Source organism: Antechinus flavipes, chromosome 3, assembly GCF_016432865.1.
Source record: "Antechinus flavipes isolate AdamAnt ecotype Samford, QLD, Australia chromosome 3, AdamAnt_v2, whole genome shotgun sequence".
Lineage (NCBI taxonomy): Eukaryota > Metazoa > Chordata > Mammalia > Dasyuromorphia > Dasyuridae > Antechinus > Antechinus flavipes.
In genome coordinates, this window is record NC_067400.1 from 615,283,889 (window position 1) to 615,310,709 (window position 26,821).

Below are 26,821 nucleotides of genomic sequence, written 5' to 3' on the forward strand. Positions count from 1 at the left end.
ATTGCTCCCCAGTGGACAGATTTAATTTACAACAGATTTAAATTCAGGAAGACTCATCTTCCTTATTCTAGGTCTAGCACTCTATCCACTGCAACACCCAGCTGCCCTAAAAGAATATTTTATCGAGGTAAAATAATCACAATAAAATTGACCTGGAGAAACAAGAAGTAAAGAATCTCAAGGAAAATCATGTCAAAAAATAAAATTAAATGAGATTTTAGAAAGGCCTGGAAGGATTTACACAAACTGAAGCTGAGCGAAATAAACAGAACCAGGAATATATTGTACACAATAAACAGCAAGAATGTGCATTGATAAACTAGGAAAGACTTGGTTCTTCTGTTATGCCACAGTTCTCTTTAACTGTCCTGACTCAGTTTCCCTGTACGAGTTTCCCTTGTCTCAGTTTCCTTATCTGTTCTGTCTCAATCTCTTTAGTTGTAAATCCCCCTCTGACCCAGTAAGACTGAGGACTATTTGTTCTAAGGTTATAAATTAGCAAGATAAACAAGAGAGTAGACCTCCTGACTCTTTTGTGTCCTCAAGAATTTACAATATCCCTCTAAAATATTCCAAGATACCTCACTGATATCTTTACTTCTTTGTATTCAGACATCCTGTCTCTGGGTTTTCTAAGATTTATGGCCTCCCCCATCCTGACAGAAGTTCGCTTCTTAAGCCTTCCTTTGTTTAGAGAAAAGGTATTTAAGAAGTTGGGGTTCCTCCATTCATTGCTGGACACTGGATTCTTTGGGATGACAGTCTCCTCCAGCCCTGAGACCAACATGGATTCCTTGGTCCCAGTATATCTTTATCTCTGTCTGACTGGATCATTTGAGAGAGAGTCCTGTCCAGTCAATCTTACTCTCCCATTAATAAAATATTAAAAACTCTCTAATCTCTCCCCTGCCTCAGTTTCTCCAGCATTACACTTTTCAGCGGCTCAATGAGCCAAAGTAATCCCAATAGAATTTGGATAGAAAATGCCATCTGCATCCAGAAAAAAAGTACTAAGGAGACAATGTAAATAACACATGCTATGTTCACTTTTTTTTGTTTGTTTGTTTGTTTTCCCCTCCTGTGGTTTTTCCCCTTTTGTTCTGATTTTTCTCTCCCAACATGATTCATAAAGTAATGTGTCTTAAAAATAAATAAATTTACTGAGGGAAAAAATGGGAAGGAAGAAGACCCTGACAAGACCAAATCTAAAACCACACCACACAGAAATAGTCATCAAAAGGACTTAGAGTTGTTGAGTCATTTCAATTATGTACCCATTTGGGGTTTTCTTTGCAAAGATACTTGGTTTGGCATTTCCTTCTCCCAATTTACAGATGAGGAACTCAGGCAAACACGGTTAAGTAGCTAGCCACAGCTAGAAAGTATCTGAGGCTGAATTTGAATTCCCAATAGCCCCCTGTCTTTCTAGACACCTTCTCCATCACTTTCCTAGAAGTCTTTTCACACTAGCAATGTTTCCATCCCTAAGGTTGCCTCCTCTAACTGATGAGTTACTTCCCAGAATTTTCATCTGAGGTAGGAACAGGCTCTTCCACCCCCACCCTCAGCCCCCAATATTCAGGCTCACTTCAAGTCTGGCTCAACTTCTGACTTTCTAAGTGATGTTTCTACCATGTCTCCTCTGGTGCCATCCTACCTTCTCATGCTGTTTAAACTGCCTTCCGCCATTAAAATGGAATCTCCTCAAATGTGCAAAAATGTTTGTAGCAGCAAAGAATTGGAAACTGAGTGGATGCCCATCAGTTAGGGAGTGGCTGACCAAGTTGTAATATAAGAATGGAATGGAATATTTTTGTTCTATTAAAAAAAAAAGATGGACAACAATTATTTTAGAAAGGCCTGGGACAAAAATTATTTTAGAAAGGCCTGGGAAGATTTACACGTACTGATGCTGAGTGAAACAAGCAGAACCAAGAAAACATCATATACAGGAACAGGAAAAATGTGGGATGCTCAACTATGAAAGACTTGATTCTTCTGAGTGGTTCAGTGATCCAAAGCAATCCCAGTAAACTTTGGATAGAAAACACCATCTTCATTCAGAAAAGGAACTATGGAGATTGAATGTAAATCAGCACATGCTATGTTCACTTCTTTTTTTTTTTTTTTTTTCTCTCCTGTGGTCTTTCCTTTTTGTTCTGATTTTTCTGTTCCAACATGATTCATAAAGCAATATGTGCTTAAAAAATTAGATAAAAGGAAAAAAAAAGAATGGGATCTCCTTGAGGATGGAGATTCTATGTACTTGTGTTTGTATCCCACAATGCTAGCACATATTAAGAGTTTAATCAATGTTTTATCTATGGTTGCCTATCATTATTATGACAAAATCTGCTGGGAAAATAGGAGGATACTCTGGAAGAAATGAAGGGTAAACTAACATCTCATATTATATATCAAAATAAACTCCAAACTGGCAATGATGTAGACATAATAGGTGGGTTTTTTTTGAGGAGTAAGGAAGAAATTGCCTTTCAAGGTATTTGAACATACAAAGATGTCTTGGAAAAGCAAAGGACAGAGGGTTCACAGAAAAGAAAATGGGACAATTTTGACTATAAAATGTAAAAGTGTTCATACAAACAAAATCAATACAATTAAAATTAGGAGGAAAACAGGGAATTGCATTAAAATCTTTGCAACAGATTTCTCTGATAGAAGTCTGGTATCCAAGCTATCTAGTCATCTGATTCAGATTTATTTGAATAAGAGGCATTTTCAATAGATAAGGGGTCAAAAAATCTGAATAGAGGGTTCCCAAAACTATCAACATCCATATGAAAAATATTCTAAATCATTCATGATTGGAGAAATAATGCAAATTAAAATATCTTTGACCTTCTACCTCATACTTATCAAAAGAACAAAAAAAAAAGATTTTAATAAAAAGAAAGAACTACGTTGAAGGGGCTTTAGTAAAACAAGCACAATAATCTGTTTGTGGAGATGGGAATCAGTTCAACTATTCTAGAAAGCAATTTCCAAAAAATATGTCCATGTCCATAAAATTAGCTAAATTTGTACTATGGGATCTGTAATGTCTGTGCTATGATAGAACTTTCCTTCTTCATGGGGGAGAGGGATTTTATAGGAGTGAAATGGATGATGGGAAATCTAAGGGGGTAAAGTGAATAGAGAGCACTGAGACTGAAGTCAGAAGCATCTAAGTTCAAATCGGGCCTCAGACACTTCCTCTGTAGGCAAGTCACTCACCCATGTTTACCTCATTTTCTTCATATGTAAATGAACTGAGAAGGAAATGACAAAGCACTTCACTATCTTTGCCAAGAAAATTCCAAATTGGGTCATGGATAATTGGACACAATTGAACAACAACAATGGAACGTTATCATTCTCGGGGCTTAGTACAGTGCCTAGCACTCCAAAAGTGCTAGCCCTAGAAAGACCAATGGCATTAGTTAGTGCAAAAATTTTATTATAATTTTATTTTCAAATAGCAATCTTTTTCCTACTATCTCTTATTTTCTTTGTCTTATGAATTAAAAAAAAATGTGCTGTCATGGAATATTTCCCATGAAAAATGGGAAGTTAAAAAAAAAAAAAAAAGGGAAGATTTCTATAAGGGATAATCTATCCTACTTACAGAACGCTTGGAATGACCTCTGTCCACTTGGGCAGACTGGAGGCTGGAGTAGTGATGACTTGGAATGGGAAGTTCCTTGGGTTTGGCTTTGGTTTTTTAGGTGGATGATTCTGGTCAGTAATCCACATCATTAAGAGGATGTTTTTTTCCTTGAGGCAGCCTGAAGTCTTTTAGTTTCCTTCTCTCCTTAGCAAAGCCTTCTACTCTAAGTCTGAAAGACTGCAGCCTAAGAGACCAGGAAAGAAACAGGCCTCAGGCCTTGACCTTTGCCTTTGATCTTTTTACTCCTAGGGAAGGTATTTCCACCTTGTATAGGGGAAAGTGTGCCCCTAAGGTATTAGGATAAGAATTCATATGCCTGTCCTTGAAAAGTAAATATCCCCTTTCTAAAAATTAATTCATGTGAAATAGCTAAAAGGAGCTAATTCCTCACAATTGGGGGAAACACCATTGATGTGGATTCAAGCAGATGAGAACCGATTATTAAATTTTCAGAAGAGCATGTATGACTCAGAAATCTGCAAATCAGAGTTTGCCTTTTCATTTTGCTGATTATCTAGACTTAAGAAAATAATGGAGAAAATGTTAATCAGATCAAACTTTAAAATGTGACTTTTTTAGGGAAAAAGGACCCACATGTGCAAAAATGTGGCAGCCCTTTTTGTAGTGGTAAGAGTTGAAAACTGAATGGATGCCCATCAGTTGGAGAATGGCTGAGTAAGTTATGTTTTATGAATGTTATAGGATATTATTGTTATATAAGAAATAATCAGCCTGATGATTTCAGAGAGGGCTGGAGAGACTTACACGAACGGATGCTGAGTGAAATGAGTAGAACCAGGAGATCATTACAGCAACAAGATTATATGATGATCAATTCTGATGGATGTGGTTCTTTTCAACAATGCCATGGTTCTGGCCAGTTCCAATGGTACCTTTTTTGTTGTTTTTTTATTTGCTTGCTTTTTTTTTCTTATTGTTTTTCTTTTTTGATCTGATTTTTCTTGCACAGCATGATAAATATGGAAATATGCATAGAAGAATTGCGCATATTTAACATATATTGAATTACTTGCAATCTAGGAAAAAATTTGGAACACAAGGTTTTGGAAGCGTGAATGCTGGAAATTATCCACGTGTATGTTTTGAAAATAAAAAGTTTAAAAAATAAAATGAAAAACAACAATATATTTTTTAAAATTATTCACGTTTAAAAAATATTGGATTACTTAACTATCTAGGGGAGGGAGGAGGAGAAAGGGAGGGAGTAAAAATTTGGAACACAAGAAAAAATTGGAACAAGGTTTTGCAATTTGCAAAGATGAAAATTATTTATGCATATATTTTGGTTTTTAAATTTTTTTTATTTTATAGCTTTTTATTTACAAGTTATATGCATGGGTAATTTTTCAGCACTGACGGCTGCAAATCCTTTTGTTCCAACTTTTTCTCTTCTTCCCCCTATCCCTTCCCCCAGATGGCAGGTTGACCAATACATATTAAATATGTTAAAGTATAAATTAAATACAATATATGTATACATATCCAAACAGTTATTGTGCTGTATAAATAGAGTCGGACTTTGAAATAGTGTACCATTAGCCTGTGAAGGAAATCAAAAATGCAGGCGGACAAAAATAGAGGGATTGGGAATTCTATGTAGTGATTCATAGTCATCTCCCAGAGTTCTTTCCCTGGGTGTAGCTGGTTCAGTTCATTACTGCTCTATTGGAACTGATTTGGTTCATCTCATTGCTGAAGATGGCCAAGTCCATCAGAATTGATCATCGTATAGTATTGTTGTTGAAGTAGATAATGATCTCCTGGTCCTGTTCATTTCACTCAGCATCAGTTGCTGTAAGTCTCTCCAGGCCTCGCTGAAATCCTCCTGCTGGTTGTTTCTTACAGAACAATAATATTCCATAACACTCATATACCCCAGTTTATTCAGCCATTCTCCAATTGATGGGCATCCACTCAAGTTTCCAGTTTCTGGCCACTATTAAGAGGGTTTATGCTCTCTTTTTTGAAAATATTTTGAAAATAAAAAGCAAAAAAAAAAAAGTATTAATTTTTCTTTTGAAAACTGGTTGTTAAACATTTGCCAGCAAATCTTTGACTCAAATCAATTGTATTAAAGAAAATACACAATCCCAACCCCTCAGCTGATACCCTAAGGGAAGAAGTCATCTCCTTGACTTTGTCATTGAAACCCGGAGACTTCTAGCTCCAGTTTTATCAATCAGTTAGCAGAGCCAGTATACAGAGACATCTTTTTTTTTTTTTTTTTTTTCCCTTTTCACCTCCTACCCCCTCTCTCCTAGATGGCAGGTAATCCAATACATGTTAAATATGTTAAAAGATATGTTAAATCCAATATATGTATACATATTCATAGAGTTATGTTACTGCACAAGAAAAATCGGATCAAAAAGGAAAAAAAACCAGACTAATTTTTTTTGTTTTTTTTTTTATCTAGACTATTTTTGAACACTTAATTATAGTGATAGATATATTAAAATAGAAAGAATAATGAAAGAGAAGAGTTTTGGACTGGGAACAAGGTGTTGAGTTGTAACTTATGCCTTCTTGCATAAATCACTTTCTTAGCTGTGAAGTGAGGTTTGGCTAAATAATTTCTTTTTTTTAAATAGCTTTTTATTTACAAGACATACGCATGGGTAATTTTTCAGCATTGACAATTTGTATGTTTTGAAAATAAAAAGTTTAAAAAATAAAATGAAAAACAATAATTTTTAACCTTCTTTTCCAACTTTTCCCCTCCTTCTCCCCTAGATGGCAGGTAATCCAATATATGTTAAATATGTTAAAGTATATGTTAAATACAATATATGTATACATATCCATACAGTTATTTTGCTGCACAAGAAAAACCGGACTTAGAAATAAGGTAAAAATAACCTGAGAAGGAAAACAAAAATGCAAACGGACAAAAACAGGAGTGGAAATGCTCTGTTGTGGTCCACACTCATTTCCCAGAGTTCTTTCGCTGGGTTCTACAATGACATCTTAAAGAAAAAGAACTCTGTGTGACTTTAGAACAGGTAAAGGTGCAATTTTGGGAAGGGAGGGAGGATCCAATTAGGATCCAAAGCTTCAGTCAGAGGTAAGTCAATAGGCGTTTCTCAAGTAGGGCTGGAATTTCAGAACCTCTCCAAGCACGAAGCTGCATCAACAGACACAATTTTTGCCTTTTATATACACAACACAAAAGAAGAATTAAAAAGAGAGAGAGAGAGAAACAGTGTTTTTGTTGTTTTTTTTTTCCTTTATTTTGTTGCTGAGGCAATTGGGGTTAAGTGACTTGTCCAGGATCACACAACTAGGCAATATTGAGTGTCTGATGTAAGATTTGAACTCAGGTCCTTCTGACTTCAGGGCTGGCGCTCTGTTCACTGCACCACTTAGTTGCCCTCAACACTGTTATTTCCAAGTCAAATTATAATAACATCTTCACAGCAATTGATGCAGCTGGTCGTTCCTAGGATGCAGCACTTACCGAGGGCCAGGCCTGAGCCCTAGGACTACAAAGAAAGGTTCTTGCCCTCGCGGATCCCAAGGGAGAAACCAAGATACAAACACTTCGGTACAAATTAGAGACCAGAGAGGGCGGGATGGATGCCAGAGGCACAGGAGGAAGATGCAGCTTGGAAGTGACCAATCAGGAAATCTGCTGCGGTGCGCTGTGCTCATTTGATCAGTTTCTTTTTTGTTTGTTTTCCTGGCCTTCCCCTCCTCCCCTCTTAAAGATGAGACTTTGTTTCAAAAATAAGTTCAAGGAGACTGTGTATATAATTTAAAGGATGTGTGTAGACACTGAAGGGCCGCTAGGTGGCGCCATAGCGCACAGAGTGCTGGGTCAGAGCAAGGAAGCTTCTTTCCGGGAGCTGTGGGACCTTCCCCAATTTCCTCTGCCTCAGTTTCCTCATCTGTAAAATGAACTGGAGAAGGAAATGGCAAACCCCTCCAGTATCTTTGCCAAGAAAATCCTAAATGTGGTCACAAAGAGTCCAACAGAACTGAACAGCGACCCAGACGTATACGAGTGTCGATGTTATGATTTCTATAGCCACGAGGAAAGCAGATAGGAAGGAAAATAAAAGCATCTTTGACACCTAGAAAAAAGCAAATTTTTACGAAGAGCTCACTATTTAAACATTGAGCTTTAACAACAAGGGAGGGGGAAAGAATAGGCATTTATATAGCACCTACTATGTGCCGGCCAATTAAAAAAAACTCTGATGACGTCATTTAATCCTTGAGATAATGAGAGAAGTGCTGTTATTACCCCCATTTTGTACTTGAGGAAACAGCAGTAAACAGGGTATGTGATTTGTACGTGCCCACAGAGTGAGTTAGTATCTGTATTTGAACTTTGGCCTTCCTGACTGAGCGGAGCACTAAAACCACCGAAAAGCCAACTAGCTGCAGGAGACATATTGAGAGACAAGTCCAAGTCCCCCCATAGGGGAAGTCAGGTCAACGTGCACTAGTTGCAGGAGATCTTTTATTTGTCCATTTTATTTTTTAAGTTATTTTAAAACTCTTTTTTTTTCCTTTTTGCTGTAGACATGGAGACGATGCCTGATGTCTCAAAGTCCAAGTCCCTCCTTATAAGCAGTAACATCAATAAATCAGGTGGTAAGGTCACCGACCTTGGGAAGTCGGGTAATCTCTGGGTTTTAGGCAATTCTCTGAGTCTTAGAAGACCCTTAACCCCGGGAATTTGAAATTTGAGGAGAGTGGATCTGTAAATTCAGATTGGGAAAGAATTATGTCTTTATTTTCCCGTACTTTTTAAAACAGTATTTTCTTTTTTCATTTACCTGTAAAGATAGCTTTCAACATTAATTTTTGTAAGATTTTAAATTCCAAATTTTCTTTCACTCCCTCCCTTACCTCCCTCCTCCCCAAGACCATAAGCAATCTGATATAGATTATACATGAACAATCATTTTAAACATAGTTCCATATTAGTCATGATGTTTCACAAACTTCAAGACCAAAATTTGGCATTTCCCTCAATTATAATATTTTTAAAGAAATATAATAAACAAAAAAGACTTCCTCCCATAATTCTGAGAAGTTTTTACCAGATGTCAAAGGGCACTAAGATACAACAAAAGGGAAGAACCCTGATTTAAGATGAAAACATCAGAAAAGGTGCTTTAGTCCAATTCGATCAAGTCCAAAACGGAACTCATTATCTTACCCCACTCCCTCCCTGCTTACTGATTATTGTTAAGAGTATTTATCAGCATCCTTTCAATAAACCAGGTCTCCACTTCAGTAGCATCCTTGATTCTTCATTCACTCAGCCCTCGTGTCCAAACTGTGGTCAAACACACACACACACACACACACACACACACACACACACATATATACACACACACACACTCACACACACATATACATACATGCACAATACACTCACACACACATACAAACACACTCACAAGCACACACACGCACACGCACATACACACTCACACACACATACTCACACTCACACAATACATATACACACACATACACACTCACAAACACACACACTCACACACACACACGCACACAGTTGTTACCTTGCTATTTATTGTATATTAGAACGTGACTTCCTCAAGATCAGGCACTACGTTTTTGCCTTTCTTCATATCCTCAACACTTAGCCCAGAGTCTGGCCTATAATAAGCACATAATAAATAATTCTAGACTGCCTGACTGGTGGCAGTCCCTATAGCCATTGAACCATAAGTCCAGTCCCTATCTAATCTTACTGGCACAGTACTAATTAGGACACTAGAGGCAGAAAAACATCCCGACCCAGCCATGAGATAGCTTATATCCTCTTGAGTGGGAGAGGAGAGAATCACTACAGTTACCCAGGTTAATAACAATATTAATAATAATAGCAATAATAATAACAATAATAATAATAATATGAGCTGGAGAAGGAAATGGCAAACTACTTTAGTATCTTTGCCAAGAAAACCCCAAATAGAGTCATATAGAGTCAGACATGACTGTAAAAGTGACAGCAACAAAATATGAACAACAATAATAAATAGCTAACATGTATCAAGCACTCACGCTGTACCAGGCACATAGTAATAAATACTTGGTAAGCCCTTTCGATGACCAGCTCATTTGAAACTCACGACATCCTGGGGAGGTAGATGTTATTATTAATATCCCCATTTTCCAGATGAGGAAACCAAGGCATATCAAAGTAAAATGATCTAGCTAGGAAGTAGATGAGGCTGGATTTGAACTCAGATTTCCCTGACTCCAGGCTGACTGGACCACTTAAATACATGTAAGGTAATTTGTGTAGGGAGAGACCTGACAAAAGAAGGGAGGAGGGAAGCCTTTGCTTTAGGGTTGGTACAGGGAACTAACTGATTCTTGAGGGAAGGGAAGAGTTGAAACAGACTGCAGATAAGGAGGATGCACTTTCCTATGTATGAAACAGAGGTCAAAGTTGAACTCAGGAACAGGGAAGAATCTACCTGTCTGGATAAGGAAAAGTTGGGAAATGACACTGGAAACATTCCGGCGGAGATGTTTGAATTTTATCGTAGGGGCAATAGGGAGGTATCGACCATTTCTGAGCGGGGGAGTTACGCACATTTTCAGACTTGTGTTTTAGGAAAATTTTTGAAAATGTTCTTAAGTTAATTTTTTTTTTCCATTACCTAGATTTCCCAATGTATGTTTCTCCTCTCCCTTCTTCCAGAGGGCCATCCTTTATAAGAAACAATAAAAAAAAGGCCTACAAAATATCAACTTGGCAAAATGAACAGAAATGTTGGAACTTGCATTATACGCATTGTTAAAGTGCTTATTTGTAATCTACATTGGAGAGGGGAGAGAAAGGAATCAGGGTGACTAATGAGGAAGCTGTTCCAAAAGTTAGTAATTATAGTATTCTCAGGTCCCTTCAGCTCTCACATTCTGGGTTCATTCATTCATTCAACAAGCTTTTATTCGGCACCCTATAAGTACCAGGCACCGTTAAGTTCATCCATCCATCCATCCATCTGTCCATTCATTCCTTCATTCAACAAGCTTTTATTGGGCAACTTTTAAGTACCAGGCACTCCTCGGTTCATTCATTCACAAACTTTTATTAGGCACCTTTAAGTACCAGATACTGCTAGGTTCATTCATTCATTCAACAAACTTTCATTGGGCACCCTATAAGTACCAAACACTGTTAAATTCATTCATTCATTCACAAACTTTTATTAGGCACTTTTAAATACCAAGTACTGTTAGGTTCACTCATTCATTCACAAACTTTCATTGGGCACCCTATAAGTACCAAACACTGTTAAATTCATTCATTCATTCACAAACTTTTATTAGGCACCTTTAAGTACCAGGCACTGTTAGGTTCATTCATTCATGAAACAAGTATTTATTAGGCACCTATTGTGCACCAAGCCCTGTTAAGTTCTAAGAATAAAATAAAGAATATATTGTCATCAAAAAGGTTACAATCCTTTAGGGGAAAACAAACACTCCTAATATTCTGTGCCCCAAGATCCTTCCCAGCTCTGACAAGCTTTTCCTATGTTTTAAGGGACCTTTCAATCCTGATGTCCCGGATTCTCAGGTGGTTCAGTCTGTGGATTAAGAATGGTGGGAGGGTCATTGACGGAAGAAATTAAATTGAACTTTCAGTTTTGGAAAGCTACAAACTGCATCTTGCCCTCAAACATCCCATTAAGTAACTCACCGTAACCTTGCACAAATGTGGATTACTTTTTTTTTTTGGGGGGGGGGGGCAGATGAATATAGATGCAGGTACAAGGGATTAATTATGATCCATGTTAAAGTGTCAGTGGATCCATTTGAGCTCTTTAGTCATTCCACACACTTTCAATCAGTGGATGCTAAGTGGTCCACTGCCATCTCATGCTGGCGAGTTAGGGCAGATCTGAAGATTGCTTTGACGTTAAGAAGGGGCTCTCATTCTGGACAAAGTTAGCGCCTTCATTTCTCAGTCTGGGAATCCTAGGGCACCTGGGGGAAGGAGAAGGTGGGCTCCCAGAAGTTGCTACTGTCCATATTAATTTTCTCCCCACTCTCAGCAACATCATATTCAGATTTCCAGTAGGAGCTCACGTCCTGGGACGGGGAGGTCTTTTCCCAACTCAGATGGCAGTTCTTGAGAGTAATCACATGATTTTCAATCAATATATCATAGGATCCTAGATCTTGACCTTGAAGAGGAAGTCCCTAAGAGATGATACAGGAGGAAACTGTTCAAAGATTGGGGGCACCCCCCCCGTGAATGCCCTGAAACAGAATGCAGAGTTTGGGGCTGTTGGTCCAGACTGGCTGCCCTACAGAGTGAGTGTGTTGTAGGAAAACGGTCTGACCCAAAGTAGGTCTGAGAACCTGCTGGATGAAAGAAGGGAGGGAGGGAGGGATGGGCAGGGGCAGAAGTGGGTATCAAGAGACCCCTCAAAGATATTTCCATTCCAGTTGGGAGGCCAGAAAGTGCCCCAAATGTTTTCTGAATAGAGTTAAAGTTGCTTCTTCCCCCATTAACTGAGAGTCTGCCTTTCCCTCTGCTGGTAGGGAGGCCGAGGCTGAAGCTTCCCCTCAAGGCCACTAGGAGGCAGCAGGGGCCAAGCAGAGAGACCGAAGGGCTTGGCTGAGGTCTGAATGGGGAGCTGGGGGGAGGGAGGGAGGAAGATGATGAAATCTCTAAATTTCTGAGCTCAGCCCCAGGGGGTGGGTAGATCCGGGGCCAGGCTCTCTCTGTCCCCACCCCCACAGGGCTGAGAGGGAGGGGTGGGAAGAAGCTCTTGGTGAGCACTTAGAGATCCTCCACAGGAAGTTTTGGGGGCCTGCCACAGCTTGATAGCCCTATCTCAATTACACAAGTGGTATGCCCATCCATTCCCACCCCACGCTCCTTTCCTGTCCTGTGCCTCCTTCCCAGGGGAAAGAGCCCATCCCTGTGTGTCTTAGAATCCAGCAATGAGCATTTATTAAGCACCTGCTGTGTACCAGCTTATACCATTAAACATAAGGGGGACAGGGAAAGGCCCCTTGCCAAATGATTAAACTGCTTTAAGACTTTGGGGACACTCTCTGTAAAGAGGGATGTGAAGACAGAGAAAGCAGCCCTGTGTAGAGACTGGGAGGGAGGATGGATGGATGGATGCGTGGGTGGATGGATGGATGGATGCATAGATGGCTGAATGGATGGATAGAGAGATGGACAGATGGAGGGAGAAATGGATGGATGGGTGGCTGGAGGGAAGGGAAAACAATAAGGATGAGTATATGGAGGGATGGGTTAAGGGATGAGCAGATGGAGGGAGGGAGGGATGGGTACAGGGATGAATGGAAGGAGAGAGGGAAGGAGGAATGTGATGGGTGGGAGAGTGGGTAGGGTGCAGGATGGGTTTTCAGGGATGAATGAATGGATGAAAGGATGGAAGGAAGGACAGATAAATGGATGGATAGAGTGATGGATAGAAGGATGAAGGGAGGGGAGGAGGGAGGAAGAGAGGAAGGGATGGAGGGTTCAAGGATGGATGAAGAGATGGAAGGAGAGAGGGAGGGAGAGATAAAGAGATAAAGAGATAAGTAGAAGGATGGATGGATGGATGGATGGATGCAAATATGGAGGAAGGGTGGGTAGGGTGCAGGAGAGGGGACTCAAGGGACTCCTCAAAGGTGTTTCAGGGGATCTCACTGGGATACTCGGGCTTTCCTGTCATCCCCCCTCTCCCATCTTGTTTCCGCTTTCTGGGTTCAAGTAGCCCTAGGCTCAGGTGCTGCTGGGAGCCGTCGGCTGTGGCCCCTGAAGGCCCCCAGCTCCCCACTAAGAGGGCGGTGCTCCCGTGGCCCGGCAGCCACCCAGAAACACACCCATCGCCGTGGCGCCCGCCACATGCCATCACGCTCACGTTCCAGGACACAATCACACTCAACCCCTGAGCACCCTCCCCCTCCCCCACACTGACAGCTCTCCCCATCTCTACGCAGCCACGTCCCTCACTCCGCACCCACCCACCCATCACTAACGCACACTCACACACGGCATCACATGGACAAACACACAGCCTCCCCTTAGGAACGGGAGTATCTATGGGGGAGGAGTGGCGTGCCCCTCCCCCGGCTGATGGGGGGGGGGAGCGCTGGGGGAGGGAAAGTTCAGGCAGGCAGCCTGGGCTCAGCTGGGTGGCACGGAGTGGGGAGGGGGAGGAGGGGTGTCCGTGTTTGCGGAAAGGGGAGGGGGTGAGGCCCGAGCTAGGGCTCCGAGGATGGGGCGGGGGTCCGGGAGCCTCTGTTACCGGGCAAACTTGCCCGCCCCGCTGGCCATTAGTCACCGCGGCTGTTGCGTCATCGCCCGTTCCCCACGCTCCCCCCACCCCAGCTCTCCCCCAGCCTGATGTCATCGCCTAGTTCCTGAGTCTGACTAATTCCCCCACTTCCTGGCTCCGCCCCCAGGCCCCTGCTATTGGCCACTGGGGGTGGGTGGGAGAGAATTGGGGGCCGAGGAGAACGCCTGGGTTCTTTCCTGGCTCCGCTGCCTGGGCGCCGGGGAGGGGTATCTGTCCCATCACCCCTGCGACCCCCATCAATATTTTTAATCCTAGTCCAGAGATCTCAAGACACCTGCCCGAGAACACACAGCTTCTTAAGCATCCCCAACCCCTCTTAGAGTACAGAGAGGGGTCCGGATCCTGGGGGTGGGAAAAGTCCTGGGTTTCCATTCAGAAGAGCCCCGTCTCTGCTGTGTGACTCCGAACACACTCTCGCCCTCTCTGGGCCCCCTTCTCTCTTTCCATCTCTACCCCAAGGGCTCGGACCATAGGAGTTAGGGGTCCTTTCCCTTCCAGACTGAAAGCTGACTCCCTGGCTCTCGCTTGGAAGCCGAGCCCGAGGGAGGGTTCGAGGGCCGGGGAGGGGGGGGGGGGAAGTGTGCCCGGGGGCTCCATTGCTTGGATGCTGGGGACTCGGACGCCTGCGTCCCCCGGAATCCCGGCGATCGGGTGCTCGGGGAACCGAACCCCGGGGCCAGGTTTCGCGGGGCTGGAGCTGGCGGGGCGGGGTGGGCAGGGGGAGGGCCGAGCAGCCGGGGTCCAGCGGGACCTTATTGGGTGGCAGGCAGAGCAGAGAAGCTTCCGCAGGCTGGGCAGGAGGGAGCGGGGTTGGCTGGGTGGGCCCGGGCTGTTGCTGTGGCCTCAGCTGCCCGCTCGCCTCCCCCCCCCCCTTCCTGGCACGGCCCAGCCAGTGAGCAAGGAGCAGGGAGGGTGGGGGTGGGGGGGACTCAGCGCCTGGTTACCCAGCAACAAGCCGGCCCAACCAGGCGCCAGGGCCCCCCCTTCCCTCCCCAACACTGCCCACCCAGGGCCCAATGCCAGGCGGGCAGAGCCGACCCCAGCCGCCCAGAGACACGAGTGCAGCCGTCTCTCATTGGTTCTTTCTCCTCGTAGCCGGATGGTGGAGTTCCTGAAGCACCTAGCAAAGGGGAGGGGGGGGACCAGGTGCCTCAGGCCCTGGAGTGGACTTTGGGGGGAGGGAGATCTCTAAGCACTTAGCGTGGGGAGGGGGCAGGGACACTTCTCTGGTATCTTCTTCCCTGCACATCTCGGGCTGAGCCCTCCTCCCTGACTCACCCCCCAGGGCCAAGGACCCAAGTATCTGGGGCCCCGGGAAGCAGATTAACTCTTTCCTCTCTCCCTGTCTCACCAGTTTCTCAAATTGGGGGGTGGAGCGGGGAGAGGTCTCCTTCCTTCTCCTCGTGAACACTTTGGCCTTTCTGAGGAATGGAGACGTGCAGGGGGCACAGGGAGGGGGAGAGCAGCCTCTCTCGGGACCCCCGTGCCCCTGCTCCTGGGGCATTGCTGCAATAAAGTGGGGAGGGGGAGAATGGGGGTCTGGGGCCGGGCCGGGCGGCCCTGCAGCTCGCCCCGCAGCCCCTCTGGCCCCCTCTCTTTTTGGACTGCTCTCCTCTCAGTTGGCAGACTTTGGGGCTGGGGGGGGGGCTGAGCCAGACTTGGGGGTCTTTCTCCTGCCTCAGCTGTGCCTTTCCTCCCGGAGCCTTTGTCTTGCGACGCTTTGTCTCGGTGTCTCTGGGAGAACAGTACTTTTCTGCCTGTTTCTCTGTTTCTGGGGCTCTCAGGGAACACATTTTTTTTTGGACCAGACCCGTGATTTCATTGGTTGGAAGAAGCTCCCGGTGAGGAGCCAATTCTGCCAATGCAGGGCAGGCACCTTCTCTGAGTCTTGGAGTCTGAGAGAGTGAGTTACCTGGCACTAGAGGGAAACAGTGTACTGGGGAGGGGGGAGGGGGGGTCTGGGGAGGGCGGGTAACCAAAGCGGAGCTATCCAGCAAGTCTGTTGGAGGCTGCACTGGAGCTTCCCATCAAACCCAGTTCCCCTCACCCCTCCTCTCGCTTTCTGAGGAGAAATAGCTGTCTGTCTTCTGCCTTTCTCTCTCTCTGCCTCTTTTTCTGTTTGTTTCTTTCCATCTCTCTCCTCTCTGTCTTTCTGTCTCTCATTCTCTCTCTCTCTCTCTTTCTCTCTCTCTCTCTCTCTCTCTCTCTCTCTCTCTCTCTCTCTCTCTCTCTCTCTCTCTCTCTCTCTCTCTGTCTGTCTTTCCCTCATTCGAGTCCCCAGGTTCAAAAGTTTCCTGCCTCTACTGTTTAATGCCCATGTGACCCTACATTCCCTAGGCCTCAGTTTCCTGGACTGTAAAAATGAAAGGGATGGACTCCTGGCTGCCCAGACCCCTCCTAGCTCCACACACTAAAGGTCCAGGACCCCAGTCTGCTCCCGTGTGTCTGTGGGGAGAACCTTCCTTCTGGCTCTTAGTCTCCCAGGCTCTGTCATCTAGAAAACGAGGCCCCTAGTCTAGATGATCTCTATTTCACTCAAATCATTATTTATTGAATACCTACTACGTCCAAAGCACTGCATTAGGAACCTCGAGGCCCCATTGCCTAGGGCAGTGCTTTGCACATAGTAGGTATTTAATAAAAATGCAACTAAGGCTCTCCCCCAACTGGCTGTCCCTTTAAAGAGCTTGCTTTCTCCTAGGGGAAAAGTCTTCAAATGTGGTCCAGGGACCCCCAAGTCCTTGAGACATTTTCAGGGGGGAGTCTGTCAGGTCCAAACGATTTTTTGGTAAGAATCTTTTCATTTCCAAAGGAATAAATGGCAGGTATAACCCACATACTCCAAAGTTCTTGGGGAGATGAGCCTCAATTATTTTTAAGAGGAGACCAAAAGTCTGAGAACTGTCGGACTGGAGAGATTACAGGGTGTACCCGGATAAATCAGCACAAGGTGACTTGAGAGCACACACACACACACACACACACACACACACACACACACACAGAATCTGGGAAGATGGAGGAGGTGGCCGGTATCAGACTTGAGCCTCCAAGGAAGCTGGAGATCGGGAGAGGCAGAAATGATGGGGGGCTGAGCCCCAGGATGTGAATGCGGACACAAGAGATAGAATGCCAAGTTCAAAAGAGATCTAGCCGCAAGGCAGGACTCCGTGAAGGAGATCGATGTGGGAGGGCAGGAGTGATGGACCGTGGGGATACAGGGGAGGATGCAGGAGGAGGAGGATGCAAGGGAAGAACAGAGAAGGATGAAGGCTACAAAGGGGAGGGGGAAGGAGGAGGATACAGAAGGGAGGAGAGAGGAGGGTGGAGCGGGAAAGGGAGCCAATATGAAGACTTCGGAGAGAATATAGTGGGAGGGGGAAGGGAGAAGAGACGGGGAAATAAAGGGAAGGAGATGGAGAGATAGGAGAGAGACAGGGAGGAGACAGATAGGGAGGAGAGATACAGAGAAAGGAGAAAGAGACAGAGGGAGAGACAGACAGGGAGGAGAGATACAGAGAAAGGAGAAAGAGACAGAGGAAGGAGAAAGAGACAGAGGAAGGAGAAAGAGACAGAGGGAGAGACAGAGACAGGGAGGAGAGATACAGAGAAAGGAAAAAGAGACAGAGGGAGAGATAGAGGAAGGAGAAAGAGACAGAGGGAGAGACAGAGACAGGGAGGAGAGTTACAGAGAAAGGAGAAAGAGACAGAGGGAGAGATAGAGAGAGGAAGGAGAGACAGAGGAGAGACAGACGGAGGAGACAGAGGAGAAAGAGACAGAGGGAGAGATAGAGAGAGGAAGGAGAGACAGAGGGAGAGATAGAAAGAGGAAGGAGAGACGGAGAGACAGAGGAGAAAGAGACAGAGGGAGAGATAGAGGAAGGAGAAAGAGACAGAGGAAGGAGAAAGAGACAGAGGAAGGAGAAAGAGACAGAGGGAGAGATAGAGGAAGGAGAAAGAGACAGAGGGAGAGACAGAGACAGGGAGGAGACAGATAGGGAGGAGAGATACAGAGAAAGGAGAAAGAGACAGAGGAAGGAGAAAGAGACAGAGGGAGAGATAGAGGAAGGAGAAAGAGACAGAGGAGAGACAGAGACAGGGAGGAGACAGATAGGGAGGAGAGATACAGAGAAAGGAGAAAGAGACAGAGGAGAGACAGAGACAGGGAGGAGACAGATAGGGAGGAGAGATACAGAGAAAGGAGAAAGAGACAGAGGGAGAGATAGAAAGAGGAAGGAGAGACAGAGGGAGAGATAGAGGAAGGAGAAAGAGACAGAGGAGAAAGAGACAGAGGGAGAGATAGAGAGAGGAAGGAGAGACAGAGGGAGAGATAGAGGAAGGAGAAAGAGACAGAGGGAGAGACAGACAGGGAGGAGAGATACAGAGAAAGGAAAAAGAGACAGAGGAAGGAGAAAGAGACAGAGGGAGAGACAGAGACAGGGAGGAGAGATACAGAGAAAGGAGAAAGAGACAGAGGGAGAGATAGAAAGAGGAAGGAGAGACGGAGAGACAGACGGAGGAGACAGAGGAGAAAGAGACAGTGACAGAAGCATGAGAGGCAACCCACGGCCATTCTATGACTGACTCTGAGCCCACGCACGGGACAATCGCGAGGTCACTGTAAAGGGCCGCCATGCCCACAGTCCGACACAAATATGCCTTATGACAGAATGAGGGAAAGAACTGCCCCAGCCCCGCACCCACGATCCTCGGTGTTTGCGTGGTCGTGTTAGGCTCCGTGCGCGTGTCCACGCGTGTTTCTGGGTGTTTGTGGGACGCGTGCATTTGCGAGCCCGTGGCTGCGTGTCCGCGGGTTTCTGTGACCGCGTGCATCCGCGGGTCCGCGCGTAGCGGCCCCGCCCCCGCTCGGGGAAGCCCCTCGCGCGGCCCGGGGGCGGGGCGGGGCGGGGCGGGGAGGTGGGAGCCGCAGCAGGCGCCGCAGCCCCAGCAGCCCCGACCGCGCCTGCAGCCCCGCGCTGGCAAGTCTCGACTTGCCTGGGCGCAGACGGCCGCAGGAGGGCGGGAGCTGGGGGGCGGGGCGGGGCGGGGCGGCCGGTGACGTCACGCGGGAGCCGGGGCGCGCGGCTGCAGCGCGAGGCGGCGGCGGCGGCGGCCGCGGCAGAACCAGCCTGGGAGCCGGCGGCGTAAGACACATGCGTGCGGCCCGCGGGAGCCACAGCAGGAGCGGGAGCGGGAGCAGCGGCGAGCGGCGGCGGCGGTGGCGGCGGCGACAGCGGCGGCAGCAGCAACAGAGGCGGCGGTGGAGAGCAGGCAGCGCGGAGCCAGGCGCCCCTGGCCCGGCCCGGCCCCCGCCTGACAGCCCCGACGGCCCTCCCCCGCCCCCGACGGCGCGTTCATGCCCCCGGGGTGAGTGAGGAAGGATGCTGGACCGGGGGGTCCTGGGAGGCACGGGAAGGCGGAGGGACTCCCTGGAGGAGGCGGCAGGGGAGGGGGCAGCCCCCCACCCCCCCCCCCGCCGCTCGGGTTCCCACCCGCCTCCGCCCCCACCCCGGGTGGGGGGGCGCGGGCTGCCGCAGGTGCGGCCGCTGCCGCTGCTGGTGCTGCCGCTGCTGCCGCGGCCGCGCGGGCTGCGGGTTTGTTTACAAACAATGGGTGTGCGGCCCCAAGGCGCCCCCTGGCGGCCCGAGCGGGCCTGCCCCTCCCCCCGCCCCCTCCCGGGGGGGCGGGGGGCGGCCGCGGGCTGGTCCCGGCTGCGGGGCCGTGCAGGGGCGTGCTTGCGCTCGGGTCCGGAGTGAGCCCGGCTCCCCGGGAGCCGGGGCCGGGGGGAGGGGGCCGCCTCCGTCCCGCAGCTGCCGCCGCGTCCGCGTCCTCAGTGTCCGCGGCAGTTGTCGGTGCGGCTGGGAGCATGGCTGTGGGTGGCGCGTGCGACTGGGTGTGTTGTTTTTTTAGGGTATCATTCTCTGCCTCTGCATTGGTGAGTGTGTGCAGCTTGTCTCTGTGATTGCTTGTGCAGTTTCGTGAGTGTGCCGCTGTCACCGAGCTTGCTGTGAGTGTGTGGTGGCCGCTGGGTAGGTGTCAGCCGCGGGGCTGGGGGGCCGGGGGCGCAGGGGGAGAGGCTGGCGCGGGGAGGCGGGGCCGCGAGCGGCGTGTGGCCGGCCCCGGAGCGCGGCCCCGGCCGGGCATTTCAGCCGCAGGAAACTGACATGTGCGCTGGGGGCCCGAGACGCCGTCCCGGGGCAGGGAGGCTGGAGGGGGCTGACCGGCTCCTCCCACCTGTCTCCGCAGGCTTCCCGGTGTGGTATGGCCAGAGCACAGCAGGACGGCAGCTCCCCTGAGCCAGTAGAGGGTCTGCCCCGCGAGGGCCCGCGAACCTTTCCCCTGGGGCGGCTCATGCCCCCCGCGGTCTCGTGCAGCCTCTGCGAGGCTGGCCTGAACCCTTCTGGCGACTCCATGTGCCCAGCCCCCGGCCCGGCGCTGGCGCCCCCTTCCCTCCTGCCCCTCGCCTACTTCTGCACTCGCCAGCCCCGTTCGTATGGGGGCCCCCGCTGGGCACGGGTGGCCAGGAGCCCGGCCCCCAGCAGCCAGGGCCAGAGCGGTGAGTGCCAAAGGCTCGTGTGAGTCTGCACACTTTCTCTCCTCTCCCCCCTTCCCTCCCTCCTCTCACTCTCTCCTTCCATCTCTCAGTGTGTGTCTCTCTCCATCTGCCCGGGGGGGCGGGGTGGGGAGGGTGTCTGGATCTCTTCCACTTTCTGGCCCCCTTCTGTTCTCCCACTTTTCGTTCCTGCATCCTCTCCTTGGGAGGTTCCAGGCAAGAGGACTGTCGGACTCCCCCTTTCCTAGGGGAAGCCCCCAGAAGCTCCCGGCAGCCAGGAGTCATTTGGGGGCAGAGATTGGAGTCCTGAGTCGGGAGGGATAGGAAGGGAGATAAGCAGGAGCCTAAAGCTACAAAGAGCATTGAGTGACAGGCACTGATTCAGGCGAGAGAGGTGGGGGGGCACCCACTAGGGGAGAGGGGCATGCCGGAGAGGGGAGGCCAGGTCCCCGGAAAGGGCGTGGTCCAGAACCCCGAAGGGCGCCCAGTCCTTCTGGTGGCTCTAGCAAGTAGTCCTCTCTCCAGGTCCTGGCAGGACTGGGGCGCGCTGGCTCTGAGCTCCGGAGCCCGTGCCCCTCCCCCTTCCTGGTAGGGCTGGGAGGAAGGCCCGGCAGGTTTGGAAATTCCCCGGGGAAGGGGAGGGTGGTGGTGGGGAGCTCGCCCGAAAGGGTTAAAGGTCCCCTGCCTGCAGAGAAGTTAACCCTGTGTAGCCTGCCAGCCTCTCTCTGCTGGGAGGGAGAGAGAATTGTTGTGGTTTCCTGTCTCCTCCCCCTTCTGCATCCTGGCTGGGCAGGGGTGGGCAGTGGGCTCGGGAATTAGGGTTAGGAGTGGGGCCTTTGCACAGACTCCCCGATACTTCTGCTCGCTCCACACACAGATCATGTTCCCTCCCGAAGGGCTCTCTGGCCCCCTCTCCAAGGGACTTTGTTCAGTCCGGCCTGATGGGCCGAGGGGACCCCCAGAAGTCTGGGATCATAGAATTCAGAACTAGCCCCGAGACTGTAAATCAGGGAGTCTTTGGTCTTTCTCCGGCTACAGAGTCTTCAAACTGTCTTTAAATGGATAAAAATACAGAGGCTTAGAGAGCAAACCAATTAGGAAACCTAGTTCTCAAAAAAGTTCACAGAACCCAAGTCAGGAACCCCCGAATCCAGCCTCACCCCTTGTTCTGCCTTCTGCTCTGAGGTCCCTTCTGTCTCTGAGGGTCTGCTCTCTACTTGATACCCAGAAGGGGGGAAGATTTTCCCCAGGACTTGTAGAAGTTCTTGCTCCTGACCCCAAAATACTTGTTGAATAAATGAGTTTGCTCAACCTTGTATCTTGGAGAAAACAAAATAGGGGATGGAGATGGAGATGGAGGTGGGGATGGGGGTGGGGATGGGGACAAGGTGGGAAGCCAACCTCATCCACACCCACTTGAGGCCCGGGCCATAGGAGGTGCCCCTGCCGGGTGAGAGTGGCTGGGCCTGGGAATGATTTGCTGTGCGGTGGTCTGGCTCCGGGCCGTGACCCCTGCCTGTCTTATTTGCCCCCTGAAGGCTCCCAGCCCTCCTTGGGTGAGAGGTCTGCCGAGGAAGAGGAGGAGGGAGGACAGGAGGTAGAGCCTCAGGTTGTGTCCCCGATGTCTGGTGGCCCCCCGGGGGTGTTAGGCCCAGAACACGGGGACCAAGGAGAGCAGCAAGACCGGGAGATCGGCGCTCAGCTCCGGAGGATGGCCGATGACCTCAACGCTCTGTACGAGCAGCGGGTGAGTGGCTGGGACAGCAGGTGGGCCCTTCTAACGCGAGGCAGGGCTGTGTGTTCAAACAAGGGGCGCCCCGAAGCCGGGCAGAGCCCAGAGAGACCCTTTCCCCGGGCCGGACCCCAGCCCCCGGGGGCTGCCAGGGAGCCCTCCCGACTTGCGCTCTCGCACTCACGGGCGCACACCTGGGGAGAGGCCGAGGGTGACTTTTGGGAGGGGGAGCCTGGAGCGGCGCTTCCCTGCCCAGCTGCCCCGTTGCCAGATGTGCAGCAGCTGCTACCGCCCCCCCCTCCCAACTGGGGTTGAACTCGGGACAGGAGGGAGGGGCGGAGGCGGGGAGGGAAGGTAGAAACACTGGCCGAGATCCCCTAATCTCGCCTCCCAGGATTAAGGAGGGAGGGGGCGGCGGGGGTGTGGTTCCGCGGCGCCCGCCCGGGCCCTGCCCTCTCGGGCTGAGAGGGGCGAGCGCCCGGCCGGTGGGGGAGGGGAGAGGCCGCCGGCCCCGACTTCCTCCCGTGGCCGGCTTCGGCTGGGACTGAAGGGGCCGGCAGCTCCCGGCGGCTCATATATCTTGGGCTATTTATAGCGAGTGAGTCAGCATTGGCAAATGCCTGCCTCCCTCTCCCCAGCTCCCTCCTCCTCCTCCTCCTCCAGCAGCCCTCCCTCCCCCTTCTCTCCTCACTTCCCGCCGCTGATGCTGGCTCAGCGCCTGCCCAGAACAAACAAGGCCGCCTCCCCCCTGCCGAGCCCGAGGGGAGGGGCCGGGGAAGCCCCCCCCCGGGGGCTGAGAGCCCGGGCACCTCTGCCCTCCCGCTGGGGGGCGGGGCCTTGGGGGCGGGGCCCCGGGGAGGCCCGCGAGCGCAGCGGGTGGGGAGGACTCCAGAGACGGTGCTGGAGGCAGCCGGGCCGCCCTGCCCCTGGAGCCTCCCCTAGGAGACCTTCACTTTCACATAGGAAGCCCCTTTCTCCAGGGGCCTTGATGGGCTGGGTTATTGAGCACCTGCTGGGTGCCAGGCCCTGGGCTAGCGGCTCCTCCCGCTCTTGGACCAGGAAGCCAGGGGTCATTGACCCCATTTTTCGCAGGCAGACAGGGGTTAGGTGACTTGCCCAGGGCCACACAGCTGGGCCCCGTCTGGGGCTGCAGGTGGATTCAGGCCTTCCCGACTCAGGCCTCCCGCCCTCCCCAGCAGCTCAGAACAAACCAGATGCCTCCAAAGTCCCTGGTCTTCCAGGCGTAGCTTGGAGCACGGCATTTTGGGAGCCTCCATCGTTCTTCAGAGAATTAGGAGGTTTCCAAGTTCCCTAGTCCTAGGTCTGGGTCCCAGGAGGAGGGAGGCAGGTCTCCAGACTCCCCGAAGCCTCCGGGGCCTCTCGGGGTGACCCCACTTTCTCCACCTGGAAGCCCTAACGGTCCCTCCCTCCCCTTCTTGCCCACAGAGACGAGAGGAGGAGCAGAGACGCCATCTCTCACCCTGGAGGTTTCTCTACAATCTCATCTCAGGGCTCTTGACCCCCCACCGAGGGAACCGGATCCCCGAAATCGAGCCCAACTAAGTTCCGGCGCTCACCCGGCAGGACACCATGTGTTGGGGGGTGCAGCTGGAGGAGGTCTGCAGGGCAGGACCTTCCGACCCCCCCTTCCTGTGGACTCTTGGCAAAATGTAGCATATCAGAGATGGGCACAGATGCCCCCTTTGGGGGGCCCTGGGGGGGCGAATGACTCTGGGTCCAGCACTGGAAAAAGCCCCTGCCTGGATTGCTTGGGAGAACAGTTGGGGGGGCGGGGGGCGGTTCTGACACTGACCAAGGAGGGGCCAAACTTCTGAGGCCCCAGTCTCGGGGAAGAGGGGGCCTGGTGGGAGGAAGGGGGGGCCTCGGGAGAGGAGGGGGCATCCAAGGGGAATGGCATGTGCCACAGCTGCCCCCTGCCATCTCAGGAAGGGCCGGGGCTCTGCCCGCTTCAGCCGGGCCCCCTCTCCGGCCTTCTCTCCAGGCCTTTGGTGCTTTGTTCCCTGCCTTGACGGAATGAGCCAAAAAACTAACCACTAGCTTCCCAGATGGAAAGAGCCGCTAGTCTGTATCCTGTGGAGCCAGTCTGTCTTTCCTGAGCCGGCAGGCCACCCTGCCTCAGTTTTCATTTTCTTAGGGAGGGCTAAGAAGGAAACAGGGGGGTAACCCTCTCTCTAGCCCCTCCGAGTCAGCCCACTGTGGAACTGAGAGAAATGATGGGGTTCACCTGCCTTCCCTTTGCCCCCGGAGGCCGAGGGAGGGGGCCCCTTGGACAGAAGGCTTGGGCTGACATTCCCCCAGGGGGCAGGGCAGGGACCCTCCAAACAAGGAGGCTTTGAGGGAGGGGGTGGGCCAAGGGAGGGAGGGAGGAGGGAACTAGCTTGTAAATATACTGTACATGATGCTGTGTGCTGTAGATACTGGAATGAATTTTCTGTACATGTTTGGTTAATTTTTTGTACATGATTTTTGTATGTTTCCTTTTCAATAAAATCAGATTGAGCAGGAACAGTTTGCCCTTTTGACTTTCTTCCCCCCACCCCCTCCAAAAAAGTCCAGGACTGTGGGTCGGGTGGGATGGGGAGGTGGGAGGCAGTAGGGTGGCAGAGGAGTCTCAGATGGTCGCTTCCTGTCATCTCAAGAAGGGTTGGGGCCCTTTCCATCTGAGGACAGATAGGGATGGCGGGATGGGGGGGACCTCCTCACCTTGTCCCTGGCTTGTTCTCAGTGGGCCCCGACAGACCTGATACATCCCTGCTCCCCTCCTTATCTGTAAAATGGAGGCAATATAGGTTTCTCCATGAGGGAAACGGATGATCTCAGCTCTCAACCTACGGTCTTGGGCTGCCCGCCTCTTGCACCCAGACTTGGGAGCCTCGGGTCTGGCTGTGACCTCGAATAGGAGAAATGTGATCTTTATTTCAACTTAGGGGCTTCCTTTGCGTCTTATTTTTACCTTTAAAATGTTATTCTGAGAAGGCCTCCAGCAGACTGCCCAAGGGGTCCATTTAGAAAGGATGAATCCCTGGGCTGGACTCTTAGTCTTTATCTGAATGGAAAAGGGAAAGGGGAAAAAAACCACTTGGGGATAAAGGAGAACAAGGACCAGTGGTGGTTCAGAGGAAGGAAGAGGGACATTTGCCTTGGGGGAAGAAGGGATGCAGAGACTCCAGGGAGGTTAATTCTGAATTCTGTGATGGGATTCCGGCTCCATCCACACCTGGTGGGAATTCCCTTTACAGTGTGTGTGTGGGGTGGGGGGGGTGGGGGGAGTGGGGGGGGCAGCGAGTGATCATCCGCTCAAATTGGGGAGGCTGACTTCCTGCTCTCAGGGAGGGGTTAAAAAGACAGGGAAGCTTTAAGAGCGCTCAGGGTGGTATCTTCTTGGGGGCCCTTACGGCCGAAAGGGAGAATGGCGATAGGAACAGAGCAGATACATCTTAGGGAGGAAAACCACGGCCCAGATGGAAGTGAGTTCAGCAAACGACAGGCACCCACTGGAGTCACTATCCCGAAGCGCTGGCTAGAAGGGAAGCTCCTCACCCAGCCCTCCAGGGGGGCCTCCCCAGCAGGCTCCAGCCCTTCCTCCTGCTCCCTTGTCCCCTCGAGCCTTTAGGTGGGCCCGTTATTTCTTCCATAACAGCCTTTATCCAGTCTTCCCAAGCGATTCCTCCTTGGCGATGTGTGGTGGTCTACTCGAGCCCACCAATGGGCCTCTCCCCGGTCCCGGGGGAACACCAGCCCTGGTTCTTCAGTCCTTTATGACTCAGCAACGTGGCCCCTCTCAAATATTGCAGTTAAAAGAGATGGGCCGTTATTTCAGGAAGAAGCTGAAGATGATTAAAAGCGTTATGCAATTTCCCAAATGCAATTAGTCTGCTTGATGGCAATCCAGGGCCCGGCGGCTCATTGTCCATTCACAAGCTAGGTGTCCACCGCACGTCGGAGTCCGGACAAGTGTCCTTCCTCCTCTTGGTTTTTCCTAGGTGAAGTTAAAACCTCATTAAAGGCAACTCTGTATTCTTTGAGAGCCCGATGCTCCGCTAGCACAGCAGTCCACGCAGCCGTGACATCTGGAGGCTTTGCCACCAATCGAGAATCGCCCTCCCATTTGGATGTCCTCCATGAAAGGGGCGAGCGCTCGGGGTCAGCTGTCTCCATATGCTATGCCCCGACTGGCGATAGGAAGAGATTTCTCAAACAAAACTATTTCCGTTACAACATTTTCCGAAGAATTGCGCCCGATTCTCCTTAAAAGGCCACGATGGTCGTCCCCGAGCGTCCCCGTCTCTTGTCTGTGGGTAGTTGCTCGGATGATGTCTTCCCCCATCAGACTGGAAGCTCGCTAAAGGCAGGGGTCTTTGTATCCCCAGTTGGGACACAGCAAATACTATATTACTGATTATTTTAACATTGTTATAAGAGACCTCTGGTTGGAGAAAAGTCCTTAGAGAGACATTTGATTCTTCAGATCAAGAGCTTTTAAAAATTCTGTCTTTTCC

At 50.0% G+C, this 26,821-nt stretch overlaps 1 protein-coding gene and 1 long non-coding RNA gene across 6 annotated transcripts; one reads left to right on the plus strand and one right to left on the minus strand.

The window, feature by feature from the left end:
• Positions 1-11,389: 11,389 nt before the first annotated feature.
• LOC127558192 (uncharacterized) lies at positions 11,390-13,530 on the minus strand. Its single transcript, XR_007952736.1, has 2 exons — positions 13,365-13,530; positions 11,390-11,890 (listed from the first exon to the last, which is right to left on the minus strand). It is a non-coding gene; the product is annotated as an uncharacterized LOC127558192 (long non-coding RNA).
• A 5,599-nt stretch (positions 13,531-19,129) lies between these two features.
• BBC3 (BCL2 binding component 3) lies at positions 19,130-24,828 on the plus strand. 5 transcript variants are annotated; one of them, XM_051989292.1, is made up of 5 exons: positions 19,130-19,383; positions 19,927-19,951; positions 20,263-20,572; positions 22,108-22,316; positions 23,748-24,828. In XM_051989292.1, exons 1-5 carry the CDS (start codon positions 19,373-19,375, stop codon positions 23,862-23,864), a joined length of 672 nt encoding a protein of 223 aa, XP_051845252.1. In that variant the 5' UTR covers positions 19,130-19,372; the 3' UTR covers positions 23,865-24,828. The 5 variants fall into 5 exon arrangements, with proteins under 5 accessions (XP_051845252.1, XP_051845254.1, XP_051845253.1 ...); XM_051989294.1 differs by lacking the exon at positions 19,927-19,951; XM_051989293.1 differs by lacking the exons at positions 19,130-19,383; positions 19,927-19,951 and adding an exon at positions 19,807-19,909.
• Positions 24,829-26,821: the final 1,993 nt, after the last annotated feature.

Bases quoted from the DNA above. Each gene is read 5' to 3' on its own strand.
- BBC3 (XM_051989292.1), top strand. The intron at 19,952-20,262 runs GTGAGTGTGTGC...CTGTCTCCGCAG, and splicing joins CATTCTCTGCCTCTGCATTG to GCTTCCCGGTGTGGTATGGC. The intron at 22,317-23,747 runs GTGAGTGGCTGG...TCTTGCCCACAG, and splicing joins ACGCTCTGTACGAGCAGCGG to AGACGAGAGGAGGAGCAGAG.